The sequence below is a fragment of the Grus americana genome, chromosome 4, assembly GCF_028858705.1.
Source record: "Grus americana isolate bGruAme1 chromosome 4, bGruAme1.mat, whole genome shotgun sequence".
Classification (NCBI taxonomy): domain Eukaryota; kingdom Metazoa; phylum Chordata; class Aves; order Gruiformes; family Gruidae; genus Grus; species Grus americana.
In genome coordinates, this window is record NC_072855.1 from 40,702,968 (window position 1) to 40,718,227 (window position 15,260).

General features: G+C 40.0%; 1 protein-coding gene across 2 annotated transcripts in view; it reads right to left on the reverse strand.

Moving 5' to 3' along the window:
- GALNTL6 (polypeptide N-acetylgalactosaminyltransferase like 6) overlaps positions 1-15,260 on the reverse strand; it is a 490,185-nt gene that overhangs the window by 46,657 nt on the left and 428,268 nt on the right. For both annotated transcript variants that reach the window (XM_054825417.1, XM_054825418.1), the window contains exon 7: positions 7,400-7,517. In XM_054825417.1, coding sequence (XP_054681392.1) covers positions 7,400-7,517 — 118 coding nt within the window. The remainder of the gene's footprint in view (positions 1-7,399; positions 7,518-15,260) is intronic.

Consider the following 15,260-nt stretch of genomic DNA (forward strand, 5'->3'; position numbering starts at 1 on the left):
GGAGAAATGTATTACCACAATGGGGCTGAAAAAGTTGTAGAAAATAAGAATATAAAAACTTTATGAGATTTTTCAGTCACTCTTCCTGAAATATAAGCCAAAATAACAGATTTAGCAGTTGTAGAAAAGGAGAAAGAAGAATACTTTCCTGTGAACTTTTCCATGTAGTGACAATGTCCAACTAAATGCAAGAAAAAATTGAAAAATAGTATCACTGACTGCAAATCTGTAGTCAACGGGTTCACAAACAGCAAAACTATTCACTTGTGGTGCAGTGGAATTTCCTGTCAGGGCTATTAAAATTATATCATGTAAACTGGGAACTGATGACTTTGGGTATTTCAACAATACTCACTGACACCTCTAAAACTCTGAGAAAAGTGGCAATATTCCATGTTTGTCAGTTCTTCATATATATTACAACTGCACTGACAAGTGGTAATGCTCCCCCACTCCCTATCTCCTTCCAAGATTGCCAGCAGTGGAGGGAATTGATAATCATGGTGATAATGATGATAAAGAAAGGGATTAATGGACTTGGAGGTGTGTGGTGGGAAACAGGGATCAAGAGAATCTGGAAGATGCATCGGCATTGATGACAATAAAACAACTCTAGATACAAATGACTAGCTTCAAAATGACTAGGGGGCATCACCATTAGCATTTTTGTTAAGGTATAATTTACGATGCCTAAGGAACGTCCAGTGTAAAGGATCTTCAACAAACACAGGAAATGAGTATCCTTCACTAGTCTACATTTTGGAGATTACTACCTAAACTGTGCCTAACAGATTTAAATTTAGGATTTCCTAAGTGGTGGCATCCCTGGTTATTGAGAAGAGATGCTATTAATCAGGTCAGTTCCAGTGCTTTGCCAGCTTTCACAAGTCTAGCACACGCTGAACAGTATCATCAGCAAGATATCTATCATACATCTTTTTAATTAAAAAATTGATCCCGAGGTTATGCTGCCAAAAATTTAAAATGCTGTACATTATTTCTTACGTAAAAGTTAATCTAAGAAACTATTTAATGAAGAGGCCATATTTTGAGACATGGGTTGTGGCTGCCTCACCATCCATTGAATGTGCATGCATGTGCTCTGATTTGGAAACAGCAGTTAATCAGCATAGAACCCAGTGCTGCACTTGCGGCTGTCCTCGGCAGCAATGTTAGCAAGCAAGAAAAGAACAAGAGAGAGATATGTTGGGGTTTGTAGTCAAGGAAATAAAGGTCAAGCAAATTTTTAAGCAGCAGCATTTTTTTTTTTTTAACCTGTCTCTGTATTTCTGACAACTCAGCACCTGGAATAGTTATGCCTGAAGTTTGAGGAAGTTTCCTTTCCTGCTGTGGCACAATTCCAAATGTCACAGAAACATTATAAAGCGTACTGCATTTTGGAGAAACTTATTGAGTTACACTGCAGTAAATTTAGATTCATTGCAGACTCACTCTCTGTAGTATCCTTCTTTTCTGTCAAACACCCTTCCCCCCAAACATGTATTTTTTTCTCACACCACCCACCTTCTGTCCCTGTACAATGAGATAATGCAACCTGCCCCTCAGAAAAAGACTTTTGGTTAGGACCGTGCTCTGCACTGAAGCCTGGTGTCTGTCACTTCAGGTCACATCTAGTGAAACAGCCAGAGAGAAACATCAAAATCGACACTTTCCCTCCCAGCTTCCCAGCCTGCGTACCTTTCCTAAATTTGGTTTGACCTCTTCTTGTCAGGAACTGCTGCCTGACTCCCCAGGCAACCACTGGTCCTGCTAATCTAATTTTTAATCAGTCCTTGAACTCTGTCTTAGTGTCTTGAACTCATAAAGCACTATGGCTTTGCTATTATTAGTGATTCCTTTGAGCTTGCATGATGGCCCTTGATCCAGCACCAGACTTTAAATCATTGCCTGTCTGGGGTTTGCAAAGTGCAGTAGAACATTACAGTGAGCAGAGCAGAGTAGCTGATACTAAGTTCATGATGAAGCAGCTAATAATTCCTCAAGTCAGAGGACTTTAGACAAACTATTGAGTCTTGACTAGCACAGGTCTAGCCATCACACTTTTGTGAAAGATCCAATTTCACTGACTCTCTAAGCCCACACTTTGCACTCATGGCTTCCCACCTGCTTTGTAGCAAACACTTCTGTAACTTGAGTTGTGGATGTGGCTGGATGTCTCTGGTACAGTAATGCAGAGGCTTTTGATTGAGAAGATGCTTTTCCTTAATAGGATATTGATTGTCAAGTGATCTCTTCCCCTTGGTGTGCAGATGTTTCTGTGGGGTGAACTTTCATTGCAACATATAGGAAATTCTTCTCCAAATAAAATTAGGTCGGAGAATATCAGTAATATACTGCTTCTTAAACACGATTCCATGTTTGCTACCAGTGAATTTGGACATATAAACATGATATTTGACACACACATTTGCAAAAAATCTTCCTTAACATACCTGTAACCTTACTTTTGCATCAAAACATTGGTACCGCTAATTAACGCCACAGCTTGTCTATTCGATAGTACCTGGCCCTACTGTTAACATGCTAAGCAGAAGGGTTACAGTACTCTGTCGATCCACGGAGTTTAAAATGCATCGCTGAGTAGAGGACCAGAAACGATCTGTGAACACTCCTCACTCCAGCCTACAGAGATGAACCAGACACTACTTCATTTCAGGGAGCACATGACAGCTCTCCCTCTGGCATGCACCCCCTCATAATGACATTGCTGTACTTGAATTAGCCACAAAAATCTCCAGTCTGACACTAGGAAGGTTGTGTCATCAGCATGGTCTCTGTTTATAGTAGCTAGAATGTTTACTTATTTACCATTATATAGCAGCTTTTGTAGAAATTAATCTCAAAGTTAAAAACAAGATGATACATGAAGAACATAAAAGGAACACCACGTCTGCCACTGAGGTTAAAGCTCAGCCTGAAACAGTTCTCTAAATATGAACTTTCCACAATTACGAGATATTTCAAATCAGCTGCTTTTTACAACTTTTTAATGAAAACCAGTCACATTTATACAAAATACTTAAGAATTAATGGAGTCAAAGAACAAATGAGTGAGAACAGCTAAATGTCTGGTGGTTAGAGATGTTCTTGAGGCAGGATACTCCAAATAATTACTTGCCAAGCAAAATATCATTAGCGTGAGACACGGCATCAACACAGGGCACCCGTCCTACAACACTTCCACAGGCCATAGATGTGGACACTCTGAGGAAAGGTAAGATGTAGTTTCAGACCCACTCAAGCAGCCGAGGAAACTGAACCAGGCTTGTCATCTGTTTTTTTCATTGACTTTGTGAATAACAGAGAGATGGCAAGTTTTGTGAATAAAGCTGGTAGATTAAACTGTCTGGCTAATGTGTCCTCATTTCAATAAGTTTTAAGATGACTGAATCTATAGCTATAGTAGAAACTGTTGAAGCAGAAATCTTTGCCAAGCTGATATTGGTGATTCTGATATGATAAACCCCAGTCCTTTCTGTTTCTCCCTCCCGCCTCCATGGTTTTTCTCCCATTTTTTGTCATTCCAAACAAAACAGCAGTCGTCTTTTTAAAACTTGTATCTGTTAAATTTTTCCAACAGAAAATTGTTCTTACTTGGTAATCATGTCTACACAGTATTTTTTTCTTCTTTTAACACTAATAAAAAAGGACAGGGACCCTAAGGTCAGTATATACTAATGACTTGAATCAGGAGATATGACTGAAATGAGATCCAGCGTGACACAGCCGCCTCCAAAAAAGATCTATCACTTGAGCAAAACACACTGGGACAATCTAGTATCTCAATTTCCAGTGCTGTTACCATTTCTATACAAAGACTGGAGACCATGACAAGTATATTCTTTGTGATGACAAATAAAAGGAATATTTGAAATAGGATAATAAAATCCTGGGTGACCTGTCAAAGACCATTGTGAGGCTACTAGTGACTACTTATATTTGCCTCTGAAACAACCTAAATGGACAGAAGGTAAATCAATACATTCTAAATACACTGTCTAGCTACTGGGTTTCCCCTGCCTTCGAGTTTTATTTTGCTGGGGTATAAAAATGATTTGGAGAAACATCAGAGTAGCACAGTTAATACAAACCATTTTGCTGTTCTTGATAACTCCTGTAAAGACAGCATGGCAGTCCAGTGTAGGGTCATGCTGTATGTTTCGTTCAACAGAATGGCCTCAGCTCTATTGTTTTAATCACTGTTGAAACTCAGATGCAGCAAGATGTATGATATTAGTCATGGCTGACATACTCAATTTATTTACTGAGCTTTACACTGTCGGAGTTTGGAAGTAGGTTGGAAAGATCCTGAAGCTAAATGTGAATTCTAATTTCAGTTCCAAGCTTTATCCAAATATGCTTGACTCAATTCATCTGTGTCATGAAATTCTGTCAAGTCATTGAAAATCTTTACATGTGGAGTTCTTTTGTCTTTGGGTATACTGGAACATAATAAACTCAATTTTCAAAATTAGAAATGTTAGTCCTCATCAAACTAATGCAAATGCATATTTTACATGCAGAAAGTAACAAGACTATCAACTCGACATGTAAAATCCAAGTAATTGATTTGAATACACATGTTGACATAGAGGACATGAAGATATACGATGGCTGGTTGTACATAATCTGAGCACTTGAAAACTCCCTATATATTTTGTTATTACAATTATTCAAATGAATAATCAATAATAATTGAAGGAAGAGGGGCCCAAGACAGCTGGCTAATATTCAAGGGTCACCTCCTCCAAGCTCAGGAGCGATGCATCCCAACAAAGAGGAAGTCAAGCAAAAACACCAAGAGGCCCCCATGGATGAACAAGGAGCTCCTGGGCAAAGTCAAACAAAAAAAAGAAGCCTACAGAGGGTGGAAGCAAGGGCAGGTGGCCTGGGAAGAATACAGAGAAACTGTCCGAGCAGCCAGGGAGCAGGTTAGGAAAGCCAAAGCCCTGACAGAAATTAGTCTGGCCAGGGATGTCAAGGACAACAAGAAAAGCTTCTATAGGTATGTCAGTGAGAAAAGGAGGACGAGGGAAAATGTGGGTCCCCTCCGGAATGAAACGGGTGACCTGGCTACCCAGGATATGGAGAAGGCTGAGGTACTCAATGACTTCTTTGCCTCAGTCTTCACTGGCAAATACCTGAACCGCACTGCCCAGGTCACAGAAGGCAGGGACTGGGAGAATGAAGAACCGCCCACTGCAGGGGAAGATCAGGTTCAAGAAGGAACCTGAAGGTGCACAAGTCCATGGGACCTGATGAGTTGCATCCACGGGTCTTGAGGGAACTGGTGGATGAAGTGGCCAGGCCACTTGCCATCATATTTGAGAAGTCCTGGCAGTCCGGCGGAGTTCCCGCTGACTGGAAGAGGGGGAACATAACCCCCATTTTTAAGAAGGGTAAAAAGGAAGACCCAGGGAACTACAGGCCAGTCACTCTCACCTCTGTGCCTGGCAAGATCATGGAGCAGACCCTCCTGGAGACTATGCTCAGGCACATGGAAAACAAGGAGGTGATTGGTGACAGCCAACACGGCTTCGCTAAGGGCAAATCGTGCCTGACAATTTGGTGACCTTCTATGATGCGGTTACAGCGTCAGTGGATAAGGGAAGGGCAGCTGACGTCATCTACCTGGACTTGTGCAAGGCATTTGACACTGTCCTGCACGACATCCTTGTCTCTAAATTGGAGAGACGTGGATTTGATGGATGGACCACTTGGTACATAAGGAATTGGCTGGATGGTCGCACTCAAAGAGTTGTGATCAATGGCTCAATGTCCAAGTGGAGAATGGTGACGAGTGGCGTCCCTCAGGGGTCGGTACTGGGATCGGCACTGTTCAACATCTTTGTTGGCGACATGGACAGTGGGATCGAGTGCGCCCTCAGCAACTTTGCCGACAACACCAAGCTGTGTGGTGTGGTCGACACGCTGGAGGGAAGGGATGCCATCCAGAGGGACCTTGACAGGCTGGAGAGGTGGGCCCGCGCGAACCGCATGAACTTCAACAAGGCCAAGTGTAAGGTCCTGCATGTGGGTCGGTGCAATCCCAAGCACAACCACAGGCTGGGCGAGGAATGGATTGAAAGCAGCCCCGAGGAGAAGGACTTGGGGGTATTGATTGATGAGAAGCTCAACATGAGCCGGCAGTGTGCGCTTGCAGCCCAGAAAGCCAACCGTGTCCTGGGCTGCATCAAAAGAGGCGTGACCAGCAGGTCGAGGGAGGTGATGCTGCCCCTCTACTCCGCTCTGGTGAGACCCCACCTGGAGCACTGCGTCCAGCTCTGGGGGCCCCAGTACAGGAGAGACATGGAGCTGTTGGAGAGAGCCCAGAGGAGGGCCACAAAGCTGATCAGAGGGCTGGAGCACCTCTCCTACGAGGACAGGCTGAGAGAGTTGGGATTGTTCAGCCTGGAGAAAAGGCAGCTCCGGGGAGATCTAATTGCAGCTTACCAGTATCTAAAGGGGGCCTACAGGAAAGATGGTGAGGGACTGTTTATCAGGGAGTGTAGTTACAGGACAAGGGGTAATGGGTTCAAGCTGAAGGAGGGTAGATTTAGATCAGATGTTAGAAAGAAATTCTTCACTGTTAGAGTGGTGAGGTACTGGAACAGGTTGCCCAGAGAAGCTGTGGAGGCCCCCTCCCTGGAAGTGTTTAAGATCAGGTTGGATGAGGCTTTGGGCAATGTGGTCTAGTGGAGGGTGTCCCTGCCCGCAGCAGGGGGGTTGGAACTAGATGATCTTTAAGGTCCCTTCCAACCCAAACCAGTCTATGATTCTATGATTCTATGAAATGAATTTAAAAATAGTCTGATTTTGAAAATTTGGCCAGCAAATAACAACTCATAGCAGCTGAGCTGATCTGGTGATTCACTCCTACTGAAAGGGGTCCTTCTTCCTACGACTTTCTCTTTCCATTTCCACTCATTTCCCTGAGGTGACTCCAGGGGAGCCTACCCCCAGAGATGATTAAACTTCTTGATCTGGGCAGAAAATTACAAAATTTTCTTTTTTTCTGGATTAGTTCTCTCTTGTCTTACTGAGCTGAGCTCAACACTTGAGCATGAAATAAGTACAGTGTCTGAGAGAAGGTAAGTGGAGAAGACTTGATGAAAGGAACAAGGTAGAACTTCATTCTTCGGTAGTGGTAAGCTACCACATTTTCAGAGGGAATTGTACTCAGTGTGGTTTTTGTACGGCTTCCGAAGGATGTGTTTATGGCATAGTTCTCTGTGAAATTAGTGGGAATTCCTGAAGAAAAAAGTTGCATTGTACTAACAAAATTTTAGCTAGAGCCAGCATAAATGAAAGCATCACGATCACGAGTCTTGCACAAAACAAGTAAGGAAGCATCACATAAGGTAACTTGACGACTTACCTTAAAGGAGATTTCATACTGCTCTCCTCCCCATATTTCTAATCCTGGATCGTAGCCTCCCAGCTCCCAAAACCATTTCCGGTTAACGGCAAATAGACCTCCAGCCATTACAGGAGACCTGAAGGATGAATAAAACAATACAAGCAATAATGAAGATGTTTGGACTGTGTGCGTGTATGAACGTAGGTGGTCTGGCTTCCACAATTGCAAAGCTACGGAAGGCGTAGACAAAGGGTATGGTAAACAAACATTTACCTTTATTCACCCCATAATGGACTCTAGATGAGAAAGAGGCAATGTGATAGACATGTAGATAGATATAGAGCATGGTAGACAATCATGCACAAACTCCTTTTTAAAAAAACCAAACGATTTCTGTTCATTACTAAATAAACCCCTACAACAGAAAAAGAAAGGGACCCTGGAAACCTGCCAAAGTATTTAATGTAGTCTCAGTACTCCATGTGAAGTAATTCACATTTGAAAGTTAGCAAAACCTTCCGATTCATGTCAGTCTCATAGGTACTGGCTAGAGAAAGGTAGAAAGGTGACAGCAGATCGCTACAGAGCAGCTGTTGGGGGTTAAATATCTGCTTTTCTACAGCGGCATTTAAAACTCCTAAACTTTGTATCACAGTGGTAATCTAACTCACAGGCAAACAATTTGCTATGTTTCCCATGTTTCCATTTATTCCATGAATTTACTTAAACTAACTCAGCCTTTTCCACAGAAAATATAGGAAACAAATGAGATATTTAAAGTTAGTGCTAGAGAATATTAACAAAAAGTGCATTTTAAATGTATAAGAAGGAATTTTGTACTGGAAACTAAGCGGATTACTTTTTTCACTACCAAGACGTCCATGTTTTTAATGCACCAGATATATTGACAGCTCTCAGGATTTAAATGTTGCTCAACAGATTCCTTGAAGTTGTGGTGGAAGGGGGATATGAAGGGCTCTGCACTGAACAGGAAGGAGACAGCAGGCTGAAGAAAGTCCAGCCCAGCTGTTCAACTCAATCAATGCAGGTCAACACTCGCCTTATGAGTTTTAGAGCAAGAGGCTAGAAGGAAGACATCTCTGTTGATGGTTGGTCAGCAAGAGAAAAGACACATAACGTCAGAGAGACCTGGATGGCTTCCAGGCAGTGCTTCCTTATCAGAGAATAGACATGAAACTGCACCCTGTGCCATGTGCTTTGTAACACTGCAGCCCCTGAGGGAAAATTATCCCACCTAGGGGCAATTTTGTTCTGAATTACAATTGGCGGTTGGTTTGAGGCTATGGAAGCAGATGGTACCATCCCTGAAGAACTGACTGGCAAACAAAAACTTCACCCTTTGCCACTGATTTAGGATTTGGCAGTGGACTCAGGACTGGTAGGTATCACAGGAATCCATGCGTAAGTTAGAAGCTTGTTAAAGAGGACATCAAGTAAATGGAACAACATTCTGCCATATTTTCTCTGCCTTAACACTTTTTATAACACTATCTTTTATCCAAGCCAGTTGAGAAAATAAAATAGCAAGCAGACGGCTGAGTGGCCTCTGCCACCCTTAGGATGCCAGTGAATCCCCACACGCATGAATGTTAAAAGATGATCCTCTCATCTGCATTCATGGTAACGAAAAACATTACGGATATTTTACCCTTCACTTTTATAAGATAGTTTTTTATATATATATATATAAAAGCTTATATCTTATATTAAACTACACATTTTCATGACTAGGGAGCTCTGTTTTTAATAGACTAATTCTATTTTCCTTTAGAGATTATATTTTTAAAAGCACATAGAAGCTTTGTGAAACCAAGCTGCGATATTCTAACTGGCAAGGCTGTGCACTGTAACATACACTGAATGCTAATACTTTTTTACTTTTATTGACATTTCATACCTCAAATATTGACTGTTCTTTCCACATATGAATAAATTCAATGGAGATTTTATTAGAAACCTTCCCCTGGGGATTCTGACTACTACAATACATTTTCAATTCGTACCGAAGTAAATCTAATTACAACATGCCCTTTGTGACTCCAGGTTCTAAATAATCAAAACACAATGTACTTTTATAAAGATGGACTTGCATGGAGAATGCTTATAACTAAATCTTTACTGGCAGAAGAAATGAAGTCCCAGAAATCACTGGGGAAATGCAGTATTTCTCTAATTCTCTTAGGTACAATATCTTTCATGAGCATTTCTCTTGACACAGTGAATGGCCCATGAAAAAGACAATCCACGCAAGTGAATCGGATGGAAGATGAAGAAATCAGACTTCAAATTGCAAAATAATTGGCAGATACTTACAAATGATACTTTAAACTGTAGATTTTTTCCAGTAATACTGAGTAAAGAAACCCCTTGTTATTTAGATGCTAGCTCATGAAACATTTATTACAATTAGCAAAACTACCAAACGACGACTGGAACAGCAGCAGACTCATATTTCTTGCACTTACTTTAAAAAAATAAAGGAAAAATATTTCATGTAATGTTGCTCCATCCTTTTTTATTCCACAACATGTTCTGACACTTGTTGCTTTGCAGGAAGAGTGCTGGAGAGGACAAACAGGATGGCTTTTTGGTTTTCATTGGAGTGGGAAGAGCAACAAGCTGTGTGAACCTGACCACTTGGCACAGGACACATATTCCACTCCATGCCACAAGCAGCTGTTGCTGAACGGGCCTTAAATTGTCTCCAAAATATGGAGACAAGAGTCCTGTCCTACAATCATGACTGATATGAAAAGTCCTTTTGTAGTCAATAGGATCACTCACACAGATAAGAACTGTGCTGAGCCCAAAGAGAAGAATTAATCTCTTGTTTAATGGCTTCTGTATGGAAATGTCAAGTACAATGCTGTTTTTGTAGAACTCATTTTTCATGAAATATCCTACTCAGACATTTACACAATCATCCTTGAGCTACTGTAGCATAATATTATGTGAGTAATTACAGTGGGAAGCTCTAAAATAGTCGAAAACTTAAAAGAACAAAGACTCCTAAAATATCAGAAAAGGTGGAAAGGCTAAAGTTGCTAAACTTAAAAATAGTTATAAAAACCTTCTACATGCACAGTCTTACTGACTATACCTAGAAGCACAGCATTGCAAGTAAAAGCTGATCAAAAAATGGCCCAAGGGGTCACAGATTCCTGTGCTGAGATGGAAAAAGAGTTTGATTAGCAGGAGTGCAAAAAAACCCCACCCCGACAAATTTTTTTTTGTTTGTTTTGTTTTTCCAAAAAAAGACAGACTGAGGAAATGGCAGGCAAACACTTAACATGAAAAGATAGCTTACAAACAGATTGGAAAAGTGCATTGAAAGTGTAACAGTACCTTAACTGTAGCCAGCAAAGAATTTTGTAACTTCGCATAATGTACACGCAGAGAAAGAAGAGAGACCATCTATGAATTTTCAAGGTTACAGAGAGAATGACATGGACTTAAAAGGAGCATGAGGTTGCTTGCATTAGAAATGAATGTGGTATATTGCAAACAAATGAACTGCATGGCAGGGTTTGGAATCATTACATTGCAACAGTGATATATACAATGGACCAAAAGGATTTGTGACAATGTGAAAAAGAAAGAGGAGCTTTGACAGCATGCAGAAAGACACTCAGGAAATGGAAATGGGAAAGCATCTGTGCTAGATGAAGTGTGCAGTAGGTACGGTGATGTTGAGACTGGAAGACGTCCAATGTATGACACATCTATTTAGCATCATATGTCAGGAGATGAACATAAGTTTGTGTCATCTATTATTCAACATAAAGAAAATATTACAGAGTGTATTGATCATTCTTGAATAGAGATGCTGCTGCATACTGGGGCACTTCGGAAAGGACTGATAAGAATAACCTGCCTGGAACAGCAGAAATTTGGTCATTATAATAGTATCCAGTGAATGGCATATTGCACTATGCATCTCTGTGTAATCCAGACTGATTAAAGGCTCTGTGCTGAACTACTGAACAGAAATAGATGAATGCCAGAATAAGGCGTCCACCTCATGCAGGATATGTTAGACAAACTGATCTTCAGTGCCAAACCAACTGGTACGCTGTACAAAATCTGGGGTAAATGTCAGCCTGCATCAGGAATCGGCACAGGGTTCTGTTGACCTTGTGGAGTCTCGGATGAGATAGATGAGGAAGAAGGGAGCGGTGCTGCTGCTGTCGCAGTGACCGTCCCAGAAATGACTCGTGACCTGCTAAGCACAGCTTTAAGCTGGGCTTGTGCACTTTTTATAGTGAGTTTCAATGTCTTGTTAATCAAGGGGCGTGCTGCTGGACCCTAGTGATAGCACACGAAGGCACCTCAGAAGAGTGAATAAATTCAAATCCCTTGTTTCAGTGGTTCCTGCTGCTGGTGCTCTCTGCAGTGATTCCTGATACTGCACCAAAGCTTCTTAAAGCAAACAGCAGAAGCTGACACTAATCCTGCATAATAAAAGGTTCTTATAAAACTAAAAATTAAAATCTATGTATGGGTAATGTAAGAGACAACCTTGGTCACATGAAGTGAATGCAGAAATAAAAGGAACAGAAATTAAGATAAGTTGATCAAATGGCTAGGAAGTGATATTAGATTAATGCAATAAATGACAAAAATATGAACTTTAAGGTTGCTCCAGCTAAAGATAAATTGAGGGATACTTTCTATACTGTACATAGAAAAAGATGTTGAAGTAGCTGGAATGAATGTGGATCAGACTTACTGAATTCTCCTAGAAGTAAAATAAAAAGCGGAATCTTTTATATACTTAAGTCTTTAACCAAATATATTTTAAAATGTATTTTTAAATGCACTGACTTTCTTACATTTAGTATTTCTGTAAGGCACTGTTTTCTTTTATCCATTCCAACAACATGAGTAATCTCCATGTTTATAGAATCATCAAAACTTAAAAAGTAAAACCTGTATCTGTGACATTAGCCTATGGGATTTACTCTTCCTTTTTTTTACTCAAGAACAAATGTCCAGTCTTCTGAACAACTTTTTCTCTTGATGAATTTGTGCCCCAGTCTGATCACAAAAGTTTTGCAAACCACTGTGTTCCTGATGTCCACATTATTATCTCCTTAGAAAGTCTAGAAAAAGTATCTTAAAATATGTGGCAGATCAACTGTGTAAGGAAAGAGTCTGTCTTAAAGTTGATTTGCTCCCCATAAAAACTGCCTCCATCCCAGCAATTAATTCACTGTATGTTCAAAGCTGTTACCACAGTACACTGTAAATTGCCAGCTGATTTTTCCCTCTGTTGATGTACGTAACTCAGAAGTCCTAATTATTTATGGTAAGCTACCCCGGCAATTTTCACAAACCAAACTGAAGCTACTCTTGCGCAAATTCCAATTTGTATAGCTGTATCCTACTGTGCAGATTCCTTCCATATATCCAGTTGGTTTCAGTAATCTGTATTCTCTAATTAAACTGCTGTATAATTGCATAGTCACTCTTAAGCGGTTGGGATATTCTTATGTTAATTTTTTCTTCGATATATCTTTCTAATGGGTTGTTTGCAAAATTCATCATATGTTGATAGATTTAATATAGGTGCACACTGTCTCCATCTTACCTACAATATGCATGCGCATATGCGTGCATGTTTCATACATTTATACTCACTGGCATCCAGTCAACTATTTTACAAGTCATAATTAAATTGTGAGATATCTGTCCTTTAAGAGGCATAGTACTAAAAATTCACCCCTGTTTATTCCTGTACAAAATGCTCTCCTGAATTTTTCCCCCCAAAAATCTCTAAAATATTTAGTCTAAAAGAGCACTCACCCATAGGCTAGAACTTTCAATGACAAATATCTTGCTTTTTAAGCAGCTCCATTCAAATTCTAGTCAATGTTGACAACAAAATAATTCCCTTTACCACAGTAAAGTTGCATTCAGATTTAGCAAAGTTCCATTATGTTTTAAAGTAACATCTTTCCTGGACAACCCAAACCTGAGAAATGCTGATGTGGTAGAAAAGTGGGTATGTAACCAACATTACCCACTAGTGATAGTAGCTGCTGGTGACAGGTTGTGACAAAGTCACGCAAGCTTTTCCTGACTCTGCTACTTCCCAGCGCAGAAGGCACTATTATGCAGGATGGAGACCGGGGTCAATTTACTTTGACTCATACTTTTGCCTGCCTCTCCACACAATCAACAGTCTCTCTACTAAAATTGAAATGAGGCCTTATTGTGATGCCAAATGTGGCAAATTTCTCATGACCAACAGAGTTCAAAAAGCTTTGATAAAAATTTGAATTCTTACATAGTGACTGAGATTATGAAAGTGCTACACAATCATCGTTAGATGAAACTTGTGTAAGTGGCATTATATCTATCTCACGGTAAGTTTAAAAGTATAAATTTGTTTGCTATTTAATAAAATATTTTTATAAGTATGAAAAAGAAATCAGCCTTAGTTTTTACATAACCTATCAGTTCCAATCATATTAAAATCATTGTGCTGAAACATGTAGCAGCCAAGCTGTACTACTTCAAATTAACTCACAAGTCCCTATATACTTACATTACATTTTTTAATTAGACTGAGGGTTTTTTTTTTTTTTGAAATATTAAGATAAAACCCTGTTCTTCTCCAATGGACAGCCAGAAAGTCAACTGCAGAGACTCAGCTACAGAGAAAACTCTAAATATGTTTGAGGTTCTGTTCATAAAAATTTGCACTATGATTTCATCACATGGCCTCTTTCCATATTTTGCATATTTATCTTAACACATTGCTAAACTTTGTTGAAAAAAATCATATTATAAAAGAGTGATGAGCCCTTATGTGGGTAATGATGCTGAGGCCCATTTAGCCTTCCCTCCCATATTTAGAAAATTAATGAAGCTGTAGAAGAGGAGAGTCAGCTGGGTAGAGATGGAAGACTGAAGAGAGGGCTTCCCCTTCTCATAATCACCTCTCATAATCCAAGGGAAATCTTTCTGAATTATTGCTAGAGGAGATCTACAGGACTCAAACTAAGGAGGTGGGCCAGCAGAAATGAGTAAATGACAAAAAGTAAATGAAAGCTTCTGGAAATGTCCTACAGGCAAAGGTGTTCAGAAGGATAAAACTGAGGAGCGAGTATTATGATATTATGCTGAAATATTATTCTGGAAGTCATACTGAAGAGATGAGCCCAGTAGATGAGCAGTCTTACAAGACTGAGACCTGAGTGCTGTACAAGCAAGAAAGGAGAGCTGAGAGCAGCACTTCAGCTGAGTCACATTCATGTTATGAGCAGGCACGGATCTTGGACATGCAGAGCTCAATTGCAGCAAGAAAACCTTCAGCCTGTTAGTAGGAAGTAAGTAAAAATGCTGGGATAGAAAAACCCCAACCTCTAAGCAGGATTTCACACAAATCTGTCAATTTACAGTACCTTTTCATATTGATGGCTACCGTTTTGTATTCAGGGTTGTTCCTTGAAAATATAATCTTTGAAAATTAAATGTAAAAATAAAGATCAATCGGAGGCAAAATGTTACCAGTTGTCCCTGAAACAGGAACTTACTTTAGCTCTCCTGACTTTTGGAAGGTTCAGTTTGAAGCATATCTAAAACTAAACAGAAAAAAGATTTTTTTTTTTTTTTTTTCTGGAAAGGATTTCTCAACTTGTCTAGATTCTTAACTGTACTAGATACTGCATTTAAAGCTATCCCAAGGTCAAAAAAAAAAAAAAATCAAACAGATAAATAGTGTTTTGCAAAGCCTAAGAATTTCAGAAGTGGAGGAAGTCATCATGTTCCTGGTTCTTGTGAAAATCCAATTATTTTGATGATGAAATCACAGTGAACCTCCTACCATCATCTTTTCCCACTAGGTTATTAT